This window comes from Amblyraja radiata, chromosome 22, assembly GCF_010909765.2.
Source record: "Amblyraja radiata isolate CabotCenter1 chromosome 22, sAmbRad1.1.pri, whole genome shotgun sequence".
Taxonomy (NCBI): domain Eukaryota; kingdom Metazoa; phylum Chordata; class Chondrichthyes; order Rajiformes; family Rajidae; genus Amblyraja; species Amblyraja radiata.
The window spans coordinates 19,515,462-19,529,765 of record NC_045977.1 but is presented as its reverse complement, the minus strand read 5'-3'; the positions used below and the strand labels follow the sequence as shown (position 1 = coordinate 19,529,765).

The 14,304-nt window shown below is 47.4% G+C and overlaps 1 protein-coding gene across 2 annotated transcripts in view; it reads right to left on the bottom strand.

The window, feature by feature from the left end:
* Positions 1 to 13,083, bottom strand: part of adap1 (ArfGAP with dual PH domains 1) — a 121,406-nt gene extending 108,323 nt beyond the window's left edge. For both annotated transcript variants that reach the window (XM_033040531.1, XM_033040532.1), the window contains exon 1: positions 12,736 to 13,083. In XM_033040531.1, coding sequence (XP_032896422.1) covers positions 12,736 to 12,820 — 85 coding nt within the window. In that variant the 5' untranslated portion in view covers positions 12,821 to 13,083. The remainder of the gene's footprint in view (positions 1 to 12,735) is intronic.
* Between the last annotated feature and the right edge of the window lie 1,221 nt (positions 13,084 to 14,304).

Genomic DNA, 14,304 nt, shown 5'->3' with positions numbered 1-14,304 from the left:
CAGTCCTCCTCCGCTGAGGCAGCCCCGAGGATATTTCTGATCGATATAAAATAAAAAGGTTATGAGTGTTTAAAAAATATTGAGATCAGCTGATTGGTCCTCTCGCCTGTCAATCACCATGATGAAGGTAATGCCCCTTCCGGGGAGGGGGGCAGGACTATAAAACCCCGGATGCTTGGACGTGAGTCAGTCACTCTGGGAGATCGCGAGGGAGAGTCCACAACTGTGATTCTAAGCTGTGAATCAACTGAACTGCGAGTCTGCAATATACTTGCAATAAATGATGATGCAATGAGTTGTTTGGCAATTTGGTGGCCTGCGCTCTGTTTGAAATGCTATGAAATTGAATTTGGTGGCTTGCACTCTGCTTGAAATGCTATGAAATTGAATTTGGTGGGCGGCACTCTGCTTGAAATGCTATGAAATTAAATTTGGTGGCCTGCACTCTGCTTGAAATGGAATTTCAAGGAATAGCCGTGAGTGAACTGCCAGTCCACCAAACCTGAGTGACAGATGTGCCAGCCCACCAGCCTGAGTGACTTAGCTGCCAGCCCACCAGCCCTGAGTGACTAAGCTGCCAGCCCACCAGCCCTGAGTGACTGAGCTGCCAGCCCACCAGCCTGAGTGACTTAGCTGCCAGCCCACCAGCCCTGAGTGACTAAGCTGCCAGCCCACCAGCCCTGAGTGACTGAGCTGCCAGCCCACCAGCCCTGAGTGACTGAGCTGCCAGCACACCAGCCCTGAGTGACTGAGCTGCCAGCCCATCAGGCCTGAGTGACTGTCACCCTCTCTTTCAATCCAACCATTTTATCTGAAAGAAAAACAGACATGCTGGTTTAAAACGATGATAGCAGGGCTGCCAACTCTCACGCTTTCGGCGTGAGACTCACGCCCTGGAGCAATTTCTCACGCCCTCACGCTCACGACCGAGTTCTCACGCTGAGTTCAGTCCCTGCGCAATTTGTCCCTTAGCGCCGCGTGCCAGGGATCTGTGCGGTCCGGGGAAGCGCGTCAGTTGGCGGCTGTGGGTGAAGTCTCGCCTCTTCTCTTTCTTGGTTGGATGTGCAGCCGCCGACTGCACACCCAACCAAGCAGCCGGAGTTGGAACTAACCAGGTGAATCAGTTGTAAAACCTGGGGGGGTGTTTCGGAATGGCCATAAATTAAGTATAAATACGAGGAGTCCTCAGTATTGTGTTTAGATCTTTTGCAAACTGTTCCCAATAAGCAATATACGGGTTTTCGGCCCGTAACCCGAAAAACCGCATTTTTTTTTCAATTCGTTTTTGCGGGGTCGGGGCAGGCGAGCCGACCTGAGAACTGCGGACAGTGCGAGTGTCCCGGGCCGTCGGAGGCGTCTGAAGCGCCGCTGCCACGAGAGTCTCTGTGCCGAAGGGACAGACTCTCAAAGGGAGGTGGAGAGAGAGAGGGGGGGGGAAGGAGACAGGGAGACAGTGGGGAGAGAGAGAGAGGGGAGAGAGGAGAGAGAGGGGAGAGACAGGGGGTGAGTGAATGGAGAGAGAGAAGAGGGATAGGGTAAAGAGGTAGGGGAGAAAGGGGGGGAGAGTGAGGTGAGAGGGACGAAAGAGGGAAGAGAGAGAGGGGGTGGAGAGGGTAGGAGAGAATGGGAGAGAGAGGGGTGGTAAAAGAGAGAGGGATGGTAAAAGAGAGAGGGGGAAGAGGGAGAGAGGGGGAAGGAGAGAAACGGGGAAAGAGAGAGAGATGGGGGGGGCAAAGAGAAAGAGGAGATAGAGACAGAGGAGAAAGAGAGAGGGGAGAGAGCCAGGGGGAGAGTGAGGTGGGAGGGAGATGGGGGAGAGAGAGGAGGAGAGAGGAGGAAAGAGATGAGAGAGAGAGAGCGGGGAAGAGAGAGAGGTGAGAGGAGAGACAGGGAGAGAGAGAGAGGGGAGAGTGTGTGGAGAGGGAGAGGGGGAGATAGGGAGGGAGAAAGAGAGAGAGGGGGATGCAAAGGGGAGAGAGAGGAGAGAGGGGGGGGGGGGGAGAAGAGGGGGAGAGAGAAGAAAGAGAGGGGAGAGAGAGTTAGGGGAAAGAGGGGGGAGAGGAGAGAGGGGGGGAGAGTGAGGTGGGACGGGGAGAGTGAGGTGGGACGGGGAGAGTGAGGTGGGACGGGGAGAGTGAGGTGGGATGGAGAGAGGGGGAAGAGAGAGAGAGGGAGAGAGAGAGAGATGAGAGAGAGAGGGGGAGAGAGAGGGGGAGAGAGAGGGGGGGGGAGAGGGGGAGAGAGAGGGGGAGAGAGATAGATAGGGGAGAGGGGTAGAGAGGGGTAGAGATGGAGAGAGAGGGGAAGAGCGAGGGGAAGAGGGAGGGGAAGAGAGAGGGGAAGAGAGAGGGGAAGAGAGAGGGGAAGAGAGAGGGGAAGAGAGAAGAGAGAGGGAAGAGAGAGGGAAGGGGAGAGAAGAGAGAGGGAAGGGGAGAGAGTGAGAGAGGGGAGAGAGAGGCGTGAGAGAGGCATGAGAGGAGAAAGAGAGGGAGAGAGCAGAGAGAGAGAGGGGAAAGAGAGATGGAGGGGAGAGAGAGAATGGGGTTGAGAGGAGAGAGAGTGTATCCTGGAGGACAACCAGTGACTGCTGGAAGTAAGTACCAAGCACTGGGTAGAAACGGTGGAAGGTAGTGGACTTCAAATGGGGGTGGTTGGAGAAAGCATCCTGCTTGCCTGCTAGATTTTCACTTACTGTAACTGCAGGAAAAATGTTCCCGATGTTGGGGGCGTTCAGAACCATGGGTCACAGTTTAAGAATAAAGGGGGGGGCAGTTAGGACTGAGATGAGAACAAACTTTCTTCACGCAGAGAGTTGTGAATCTGTGGAATTCTCTGCCACAGAAGGCAGTGCAGGCCAATTCACTGGATGTTTTCAAGAGAGAGTTACATTTAATTCTTGGGGCTAACAACATCAAGGGATATGGGGAAAAAACAGGAAAGGTACTGATTTTAGATGAATAGCCATGATCATATTGAATGGCAGTGCTGGCTCGAAGGGCCGATGGCCTATTCCTGCACCTATTTTCTATGTTTCTACGCTTGAGTATATGGCAATAAAACTCGATCACTTGATTTTGAATCATTCATGCATGGTGGAGGTATAATGTAGTCATAGAGTGATACAGTGTGAAAACAGGCCCTTGGGCGCAACTTGCCCACACCCGCCAACATGTCCCAGCTACGCTACCTGCTTTTGGTCCATACCTCCAAACCTGTCCTATCCATGTAGCAGTCTAACTTTTTCTTAAATGTTGGGATGGTCCCTGCCTCAACTACCTCCTCTGGCAGCTTGTTCCATACACCCATCACCCTTTGTGTGGACAAAGTTACCTCTTAAAAATACAAAAAACATTGAAATCATACTTCTGCAGTGCACTAAAACATGATTTTAATACGTCAAATTTCAAAAAGTTCCTACCCTTGGAGGGGGGGACATCCTTCTTCCACACCCTCTCGCCACTTGGTTGCTCCACTCCCTCACCGGGTACCCCCAAGGCCAGTGGTCAGTGATCGCACAGCCTCCCCCCTTTCAAAAACGCTCCAATCCAATTTAAAGCATATATATTGTATTCAAGTGTAAGTTAAAAGACTCGCTGCAGTATGCACCATATTGCACAATTCCAATGGGAGGGGGGACACCCTCCTCCTCCCCCCAACCCCCCCCCCCGGTCGCTATGCTCCCTCGGGCTTGGTCTCTCGCAATTTCTCACTCCCAACTCCCACCCAATGTTGGCAGCCCTGTGATAGACACAAAAATCTGGAGCAACTCAGCGGGCCAGGCAGCATCGCTGGCTGACAAAACGTCACCCAATCCTTCTCTCCAGAGATGCTGCCTGTCCCGTTGAGGTACTCCAGCTTTTCATGTTTGTCTCATTATGTCCCACAAACAAGAACCAGTCCCTACCTCTCCCTCCATCCCACCTACAGCAATGACACGCAATATTTTCCCTGCCTCACCTCACCAGTTCATAAGCAGCTCAAGGAGCAGAATTAGACCATTCGACCCACCTTGTACTCCACCATTCAATCATGGCTGATCTATATTTCCCTCTCAACCCAATTCTCCTCCCTTCTCCCCATAACCCTTAACACACGCACTTATCTCCTTTCTAAACATACATCCTTTTATTCTGAGGCTATGGCCTCATCTCTTTTCTAAACATACATCCTTTTATTCTGAGGCTATGGCCTCTGGTCCTAGACTCTATCACTAGTGGAACCATCCTCTCCACATTCACTCTATCCAGGCCTTTCACTGTTCGGTAAGCAGAGACCATAGAGCTGCAGTTAAGCACCAGCGGTCACTGGTCATCCTACACATATTCCACTTTATCACTTTTATATGTCATTCTGCCCACAGTGGGAGGATATGCAAGTGATGGTGAAGCGAAGTAGGGGGGGGGGGGGGGGGGGGGGAAATGAAGGTCACTCACAAGATTCCTCTTTAGTCTGCAGACCTATATAAACTGAAGCTGAAGTCAAGTCAGCATTGCAATTTATCTTGTCTTGTTATTTTGCTGAGCTCTTTCAGCCTCACTGGAGCTCTCCATTAATGATCCTTGGCCCTTTGATTTGGTTTAACGGCAGTAACTGGAGTTTTATACCAGGGAAATCAAGAGGGATGAGCAGTTTACGATGCCAATGTCAAAACCAGAAATGCGGATCGGTCCTCGTTTTTCACAGTGAACAATCTGTAGCTCCAATTGACCAGTGGAACTTTAAACACCTCATTGAGTTGTGCAATATATTTGTCTTCTGGTTATTGACTTGTCAGACTTGGTGTGATTCACACAAGGGAATGCAATAAAGCTGACATAGTTCTATAAAAACCCTGGATATACAAGCTCATGAAGCTCAACGACCCAATTTGTGCTTGTAGCTCATTCTTGGTCACTCTGTACAAAATCTCTGACCTTGGGGATTCAACTGGCTTGTTACCTGCAAACCCAGTGGATCTTTGTTTCTTGGCTAAATGGAGGATCAAGTAACCATGTTCATAAGTTATAGGAGCAGAATTAGTCCATTCGGCCCATCAGGCCTACTCCGCCATTCAATCATGGCTGATCTATCTTTTCCTCACAAACTCATTTAGTTTAGAGATACTCTCCTGCCTTCTCCCCATAACCCCTGGCACCCGTACTAATCAAGAAACTGTCGATCTCAGCCTTAAAAATATCTAGTGACTTGGCCTCCACAGCCATCTGGGGCAATGAATTCCACTAATGCACAGTCTTTTGCCCAGAGTAGGGATATTGAGAACCAGAGGACATAGTTTAAGGTGGGGGGGGGGGTGAAAGGTTTAATAGGAGCCTGAGAGGTAAAACATTTTTTTTTACACAGGGGTGGTGGGTATATGGAACGAGCTGCCAGAGGAGGTAGTTGAGGCAGGTACTATTGCAACATTTAAGACATACAAGAAACATTTAGACAGGTACATGGATAGGACAGGTAGAGAGGGATATGAGCGAAACGCAGGCAGGCAGGAATAGTGTAGATGGGGAATGTTGGGCGACATGGGCAATTAGAGCCAAAAGGCCCATTTCCACAACCCTGTTTGTTCGGACACCCCTGTTTTAAGTGGAAAGTATCCTTCTGACGTCTCTTTAAGATTTGTCAGAGTCTCAGAGTGACCAACAAAGAATGGTTATTCCAGGATGTTGCCATGATTTGGGTGGCTGAGCTATAGGGAGAGGTTGGGCAGGCTGGGATGTTATTCCTAGGCGCACAGGAGGTTGAGGGGTGAGGGGTGGATAAATGTGCATTAGATCATGAGGGGAATAGATAGGGTAAATGCACAGTCTTATACCCAGAGTAGGGGAATCAATAAGTAAAGGTCAGTTTGTTGAGAGGGGAAAGTTTTAATAGGAATCTGATGGGCAGCTTTCCTCCCCCTCCCCCCATCTCCCTCTACCACCCCATCTCCCTCCTCCCCATTTCCCTCATCCTCCTCCCCTCACTCCCATTCCCTGCCCCAGCACCTACCCAGGTCGTAGAGCAGTGCAAGGGTCTGATTCTCGTACTCGGCCCGGCCCTGGTTGTAGGCAGTTGAAGCACTCACGGACCTGGGCCTTGACGGAGCCGGGTTCGCTGTGCCGGGGGCGGGGTGAAGATGGCGGGCGGCTGAACCAGAGCTGCCCGCAGAGCAGGCAGGAAGCGGAGACTGTGTTGCAGGATGGCGGTGGCCGGGCGGCCCCCGAGGCGCTGGTACACCTTGACCCACGCCCCGGGCTTGGGCACGACTCCAACCCTCAGCTCGGCCGCCATCTGGGCTCGAGTCCATGCCCCGACCTCATCTTCGGGCTCGTCCCTAACCCTGGACCCTGGCTTGTCCTTGGTTCCAGCCCAAGCCCAGGCCCAGTCCTCGGGCTCGTCCTTGGCTTCAGTCTGGGCCCAGTCCCCGGGCTCGGCCCGTGGCATCACCCTCCCCACTAGGTACTAGGTATTCCTTCACTATGGTGACCTCCAGCCGATTGACAGTGGATGCGGCCCACCAGTGCGGCAATGGTGCCAGGAGGGCGTCGCCATCGCTGCGACACCCCTTCCTGACTGTCAGAAGAGGAGACCAATCTGCGTGGCGGCGACTGACAGCAATCTGCGCATGTGCGTTTTTTTACGATTTTTAAACCTTAATAACTTTTACAATATACCATCGATCAGAACAAATCTTGTTGTACTCGCAGCACAGGAGAACGGTGAGTAAGCTGGCGAAAAATCATAGCGCTATCGCATACCGTTTTTGCGCAAATAGAAAAACCACACAAACCGGAGGAGCACAAGATCAGAGTTTTAGTTATGTATAGATATAGATTTGGACAGGTACATGAATAGGATAGCTTTAGAGGGATATGGGCCAAAAGTGGGCAGGTGGGACTGCTGTAGATGGGACACCTTGTGAACTGTAACCACAATTCAGTATGCTTTAAGGCAGTAATGGGAAATTATAAGATTGAACCTAAGAGTCCAGGTCTTAAATTGGGAGCAGGTCTGGCTCCCATAGTATAGGACAGGAACTGGAGAAAGTACAGTAGATAGACACAAAATGCTGGAGTAACTCAGCGGGCCGGGAAGTATCTCTGGAGAAAAGGAATAGATGACTTTTTAGGACAAAACCCTTTTTCAGACTGAATACGGGTTTTGACCTGAAACGTCACCTATTCCTTTTTTCCAGAGATGCTGCCTGATCCACTGAGTTACTCCAGGATTTTGTGTCCATCTTTTGTGTAAACCAGCATTTGCAGTTCCTTCTTACGCAGAAAGTAGATTGGGAGCAGGTGCAAGAGTGAAAAACTACGCCAGGGAGGTATTTGAAAGGGTAAAACTTAGGGCCATTTTAAGGTTTCAGAATCATTATCCAAAAATTTGAGACGTAGAATAAAATTTGCTCTCACAGAATTTATGAGGAAAAATAGAAAATAGATAAACAGAAGATTTATTAATTTCCCCAATGGGTCCCTTGATGCAAGCACAGACAATGCAGCATTGCGTAATGGAAATCACGATATGGGACATTCTCTAGGAAGACAACCTAGAATATGTGGTTGACCTGTGATAAGAGCTCGGAGTCTGTATGTTCCTACGATGAGCAAGAAGCACAGAGTGCAAGATTGGGGAACCTAGATTAACAAAGGGACGAGGCTTTGGTCAGGATAAAGCATACGTCAAATAAAGGAAATTGTTATCAAGTGAGTGCTTTGAGGTTCGTAAAGAAAACAGGTGAGATCTTAAGAAATCACGTAGTAAGCAAAAAAGGGAATCTGAAATGTTCCAGCATAACAAAACTAAAGAGAACTCAAACATTTTAGATGTATATGAGAAGTAAGAGGAAAAATAAACTAAGTACTGGAGGGAATGGAAAGGCATTATTTCAGAACAGGACCTTTTCTTCAGTCTGAAGTCCTGATCCGAATGTTGTCTGTTCATTCTCTCCACAGATGCTGCCTGATCCACTGGTTTTTGATCAAGCTTCTGGCAATTTGCAGTTTCTTGTGTTTCCTTTGAGAGTATCGGATAGCTTGAGAATAAGTCTCCTCAGGGACTTAAAAAAATTTGTTGTGTGGAGCCATGGGATGTGTGATGTCCTAATTGAATACTGCATCAATATTTATCAAGGAGAAGGATGGGACGATGGACAGTTAGCAGAAATGGACACTGATACTCACAAATATAAATGCATCAGCAAAGGGAAGTGTTAAATATGGTATATCAACGTTAATTAAAATGGACAAATACCTAGATCCTGGAGAAATGTATCCCAGTGTTTTAGGAAAGTAAGAGATGGGTGGGGCTCTGATGGAGATTTCTGCATAATCTTTAGCCCCAGTAGTTAACTTTAATCCATAATCAAGAAGGGCTGCAGGGAAGATGGGATTACCTTATGTGTAGGAAGGAACTGCAGATACTGGTTTAAACCAAAGATAGACACAAAATGCTGGAGTAACTCTGTGGGTCAGGCAGGTTTTCTGGAGAAAAGAAATAGGTAACATTTTGGGTTGGAACCTTTCTTTAGATCTGACCCGAAATATCACATACTCCTTTCCTCGAGAGATACTACAGCATTTTCTGTTCAAGAAGGAACTGCAGATGCTGGAAAATCGAAGGTAGACAAATATCTACCTACAGCATATTCTGTTTCCCAGTGGAGAAGACGAGAGTCCACATTCTGATTCTGTTGGTCAATTCAGGACTTTTGCATTTGACTTTGGTGGAAATGGTTCAATTTAGAAGTGCCTAAGCCAGTTTCTCAGTTTTAAACTATCAGCATTTATCAGGAAGAATTTCCTGTATATATATATATGCATTTTCCAGTCCTGGGAGTCTCTTTACATTCATTGAGCATCACTGCCTGTGTTAGAGTCACTGTCTCATAATACTAGAGACCTGGGTTCAATCCTGACCTCGAGTGTCGTCTGTGTGGAGTTTGCACGTTCTCCCTGTGACCGCGTGGGGCTTCCTCCGGGTGCTCCGGTGTCTCCCCCACATCGCAAAGGTGTGCGTTTTGGTGAATTGGCCTCTATAAATTGACCTGTGTCGGTGAGTGGCAGAATCTAGGGAGAATTGATGACAATATGGAGAGGATAAAGTTGGATTAGATTAGTATAAATGGGTGGCTGATGGTCAGACTGAGTGGGCTAAAGGGGCAGTTTCCTTGCCATCACTCTCCATGCTCTATCCTTGAATAGTTGTCAGGTGGTTTATTGATTTAAATTTTCAGCAAATCACTAAATCCATATGCACGTCCAAATATCACATTTCTGTTTTTAAATAGATACGCTTACTATCAATATAAAATGAATGATCAGAAAAATATCCCAAGCACAAAACAATGATCAAAGCTGCTACTACATTATAAGCGGCGATATAATGGGATAACATTATCCATTAATCGCCAAATGGGATAACATAGGACCAGTGTTAACGGCTGAACGATAAGTTCCACCAACACTTTGTGTTCAACTCAAGATTTCAACCTGCAGTTTCTCATGTCTCCAGGTTCTTTGATGCAATTACTGAATGGGATGAATGGCCTCCTCTGTGTCATAAGCATCCACATGCAATTCAAGGTCATTGTTTTCTCAGCCAGTCGTAGGGCAGAAGCATGGATATCTCAGGTAATAAATATCTTATCTATAGGGCAACACAGTGGCGCAGCAGTAGAGTTGCTGCCTGACAGCGCCAGTGACCTGGGTTCGATCCTACACGTGCTGTCTGTATGGAGTTTTACGTTCTCTCTGTGACCGCGTGGGTTTTCTCCGGGTGCTCCGGTTTCCTCCTGAACTCCAAAGACGTATAGTTTGTAGGTTAATTGGCTTCAGTAAATTGTAAATTATCCCTATTGTGCGGGGATTGCTGGTCGGCGTGGACTTCATGGGCTGAAGGATCTATTTCTGCACTGTATCTCTAAACTAAACTAAAATAAAGATAAATTTATTTAGTGAAACATGGATCTTTGACATTTTCTGCTCCAATATGGGATGGATGCCCAGCTGCTGAGCATTATCAAAGATGAGATCAATAGATGTATACACCCTCAGAAGAGTTGAGGATCAGGCAGGGATAGGAGGGATATGGATCACGTGCAGTCAGATGAGATTAGTTTATCTTGGCATCATGTTCAGCATGGACATTGTGGTTTGAAGGGCCGGTTCCTGTGCTGTACTGTTTTATGTTCTATGTTCCGTGCAGTTTCTTGTGTCTCCATACTAATGCAGCTCGGTTGTTGTCTTTCAAATGCAATGTAAACTATGACTCTGGCTGTGCTTTCATTGATGTAAAAACCCAATGGTGTTTAGTTGGGAGCATTTTACCTGAAACCCAAGTATTATTGATCCATTGGGTGGCTGAGATGCGCTGCCAGGATTGGTGTGGAGGTGGATCCAATCGTGGCGTTTAAGAGGCTTTTAGACAGGCACGAAATACACAAAATGCTGGAATAATGCAGCAGATCAGGGAACATCCGTGGGAAATGGGAATAGGTGACGTTTCGGGTTGAGATCCTTCTACAGTCCGAAGAAGGGTCTCGACCCAAAACATCACCTCTTCCTTTTCTCCAGAGATGCTGTCTGACCCGCTGATTTACTCCAGCATTTTGTGTCTATCTTCGGTGTAAACCAGCATCTGCAGTTCCTTCCTACACTTTTGGACAGACAAATGGATATGTAGGAAACTGAATGATATGGGTTATAGAAAACATAGAAACATAGAAATTAGGTGCAGGAGTAGGCCATTCGGCCCTTCGAGCCTGCACCGCCATTCAATATGATCATGGCTGATCATCCAACTCAGTATCCCGTACCTGCCTTCTCTCCATACCCTCTGATCCCCTTAGCCACAAGGGCCACATCTAACTCCCTCTTAAATATAGCCAATGAACTGGCCTCGACTACCCTCTGTGGCAGAGAGTTCCAGAGATTCACCACTCTCTGTGTGAAAAAAGTTCTTCTCATCTCGGTTTTAAAGGATTTCCCCCTTATCCTTAAGCTGTGACCCCTTGTCCTGGACTTCCCCAACATCGGGAGCAATCTTCCTGCATCTAGCCTGTCCAACCCCTTAATAATTTTATAAGTTTCTATAAGATCCCCTCTCAATCTCCTAAATTCTAGAGAGTATAAACCAAGTCTATCCAGTCTTTCTTCATAAGACAGTCCTGACATCCCAGGAATCAGTCTGGTGAACCTTCTCTGCACTCCCTCTAGGGCAATAATGTCCTTCCTCAGATTTGGAGACCAAAACTGTACGCAATACTCCAGGTGTGGTCTCACCAAGACCCTGTACAACTGCAGTAGAACCTCCCTGCTCCTATACTCAAATCCTTTTGCTATGAAAGCTAACATATCATTTGCTTTCTTCACTGCCTGCTGCACCTGCATGCCTACTTTCAATGACTGGTGTACCATGACACCCAGGTCTCGCTGCATCTCCCCTTTTCCTAGTCGGCCACCATTTAGATAATAGTCTGCTTTCCTGTTTTTGCCACCAAAATGGATAACCTCACATTTATCCACATTATACTGCATCTGCCAAACATTTGCCCACTCACCCAGCCTATCCAAGCCACCTTGTGCATGTAGAGGGGATTAGTCTAGCTTGGCATCATGTTCTGCTCAGACATTGTGGGCTGAAGCACCTGATCCTGTACTGTTCCCTGTTTAATATGAACGGGACACAAACATCAGCTATGATCTCATTCAATGGCGATTGTGCCTGGGGAATGTATATGGCCTACTCTTACTCCTCGCGTTTAATTGATCACTGTCATAAAGATTCTCCTGTAGCAGGCACCACTGCAGGGAAATCCATTATTACATTTTAATTATACTCACAAAACAGGAAATTGATTCTTGGAATTTTAAAATCACAATAAATCAGGTTCAGTGTGCCAGTACTGTATTTGTGCTTCAAATTGATGTTTTCAGAAACAAATAAATGTTCCTTGAACGTCTGCAACATATTCTCAAATCATTCTCAAATCTGCGTATGTCATTTTGATGAAAATAAGCATAATCACTGTTGAATTTCAATGTGTGAAAGCACTGGAAATTCGATGAAAGATATATTACTGAGGCTCCGCCTGCAAACCGCACCTTCCCATCCAACCCTCCAAATAAAGAAATCAGCATTATTTTACCTCCACTTTTAAGTACTGACGTCGCTGGCTGCACTGTTCCTGACAGCTCTATACTGTTCTCGCTTTGACCAGGGCTCGGGCAAAAATAACACCCAGCTCATCCCTCCAAATGAAACCAAAATCTGCTGCACGTTTACAGAACATTAGGGTTATTTCTAGAAACTCCAATTAATTCTTTGTTGCAAAACGGAAGCTTTTTAAAAATAAAAATAAAAGGAATTCTGCCATATGACAACAATCTCCACCCCAGCCAGCTTACACACACATCACAATACAACATTGCTTTCAACGTTCTCTAACCCAGCACCTGTGATGTGGATCACGCCGCTGCTCTCCCCAATACAATAATTCCATATCTTTAAACCACACAATACACCCCCCCCCCCCCCCCCCAAACAAACAGATCACGAAGGTCTGCCCCAGTAATTGTCGAGAGTGACATTAGCTCATGCAAAGCGCTGACATTATCTCATGCAGAACTCACGCCGTGATGAAAATGTCAACGCGACCCCACCTCCCTGCACACAGGTGGAGATTCCCCGCAGGAGACTCTCCCCCTCTCCCTCCTTGCAATGCTCCCAGCCTCTCCTCCGGTATCCCCACACACTTACCCGCCGCTCCACAATCCGCACACGTCTGGTTGCACGGAATTGCCTGGAGGTCCTGCAAAACCCTTCTGTTCCTCTCGACCGCCATGCTACCAAAATAGCTATAAAAGGACCCGGTCTTCTGTCTCTCGCTGTCAAGATAATGCGAGCTCTGGTTTCCCTATTTTTAAGTGAAATTCACAATCAGGAATTTTCCAAAACAAAAAAAAAACCCTACCCCGCCTAAGATTGCATCATCTGCCACTTCTCTGTTTATTCTCCTTTGCACAGATAGATGAAAGGTCAGGATGGTGAGGGGACTGCTGCCGCACTGCAAACTTGCTCTCTCCTTCTAAATTGCAACTTGTTCCGCATTCCTGCGCCGGTGAGGAAAGTAGGCGTAACCTTCCTTCGCCAGAGATACACCCACAAGCGCTCCAGCCCGCCCTCTGGTGGTATCTCCACCCGCAACCCCAATTATTGGCTTGAGATGAAGTCATGTTTCTCCAATCCTTTGTGTGCTCCAATCCTGCATTCGATTTCTTACTTCCAACTCCAAGCCTCTTGGTTGGGAGTAATTAGCTTAGGCAGTGGTATGAAAGCATACCTCACCTATGCACTACACGAGAGTCACCACGTTTCTGGCGCTGACAAAGTTACGATAGATTAATTGAAGTTTTATCTTCTGCTTGCAGTGGCGAACCAGGCCTGCCGTCACATGTGTGAGCAGGCGGTCCCCCACTGGGTCTCCCCTTCGATCTTGGCGACTCCTCTGCCTGGTCCCCTTCGTTCTTCGTGGACCCCACTAGGTACCTCTTGGTGGCACGGGTTCATCTACACTCTCGGCGGTCCACCTCGTTCTCAATGCGGATTTCTCTAATTTCAAGTAATTCCTGCATTCCCACCCTAGCATCCTACTAGTTCCACTGTTCGCATCTCTGTATCCCTTTGTTATCACCTCTTCCCCAGTCAACAATGGGCCATAATCGGCTCCACACTTCCTTAGCCAATTGTTGCCGGCCCTGATTTATTCAAGTCGTTTCCTACCTCCAGTTCCCCTCCCCTGTTTACTTTCATTCTGAAGAAAGGTTCCAGCCCGAAACGCCACCTGTTCCTTTTCTCCAGAGATGCTGCCTGACCTGTTGAGTTACTCCAGCACTTTGTGTCTACCATTGGTTGCTGAGATGGGGCTGGGAAGGGTTGTCCCTTGAGAAACAGGGGCTATACTCTCCAGAGCTCAGAAGAAGTGAGAGGCAATCACGCTGAAACAAACATTCTTAAAGGGGCTTGAGAAGAAGGGATAATATTTCCCTTGGTTGACATCAACACCACCCAGGCCATGCTCTCATTTCATTCCTGCCATCAGGAAGAAGATATAGGAGCCTCTTCCCTACAACCATCAGGCTATTAAATACCACAACCTACTAATCTGTGACCAATTCTGACCATACAAATGACTTGAGGGCTTAGGTTTTGTTTTTGCACTATTATTGTTTGTTATTTTATATACTGAACTTTTCTGCTGTTTGGTATGGTGTTTACAAATTACTATGTTTACATATCTTGTGCTGCTGATTCGAGATAGATTATAAA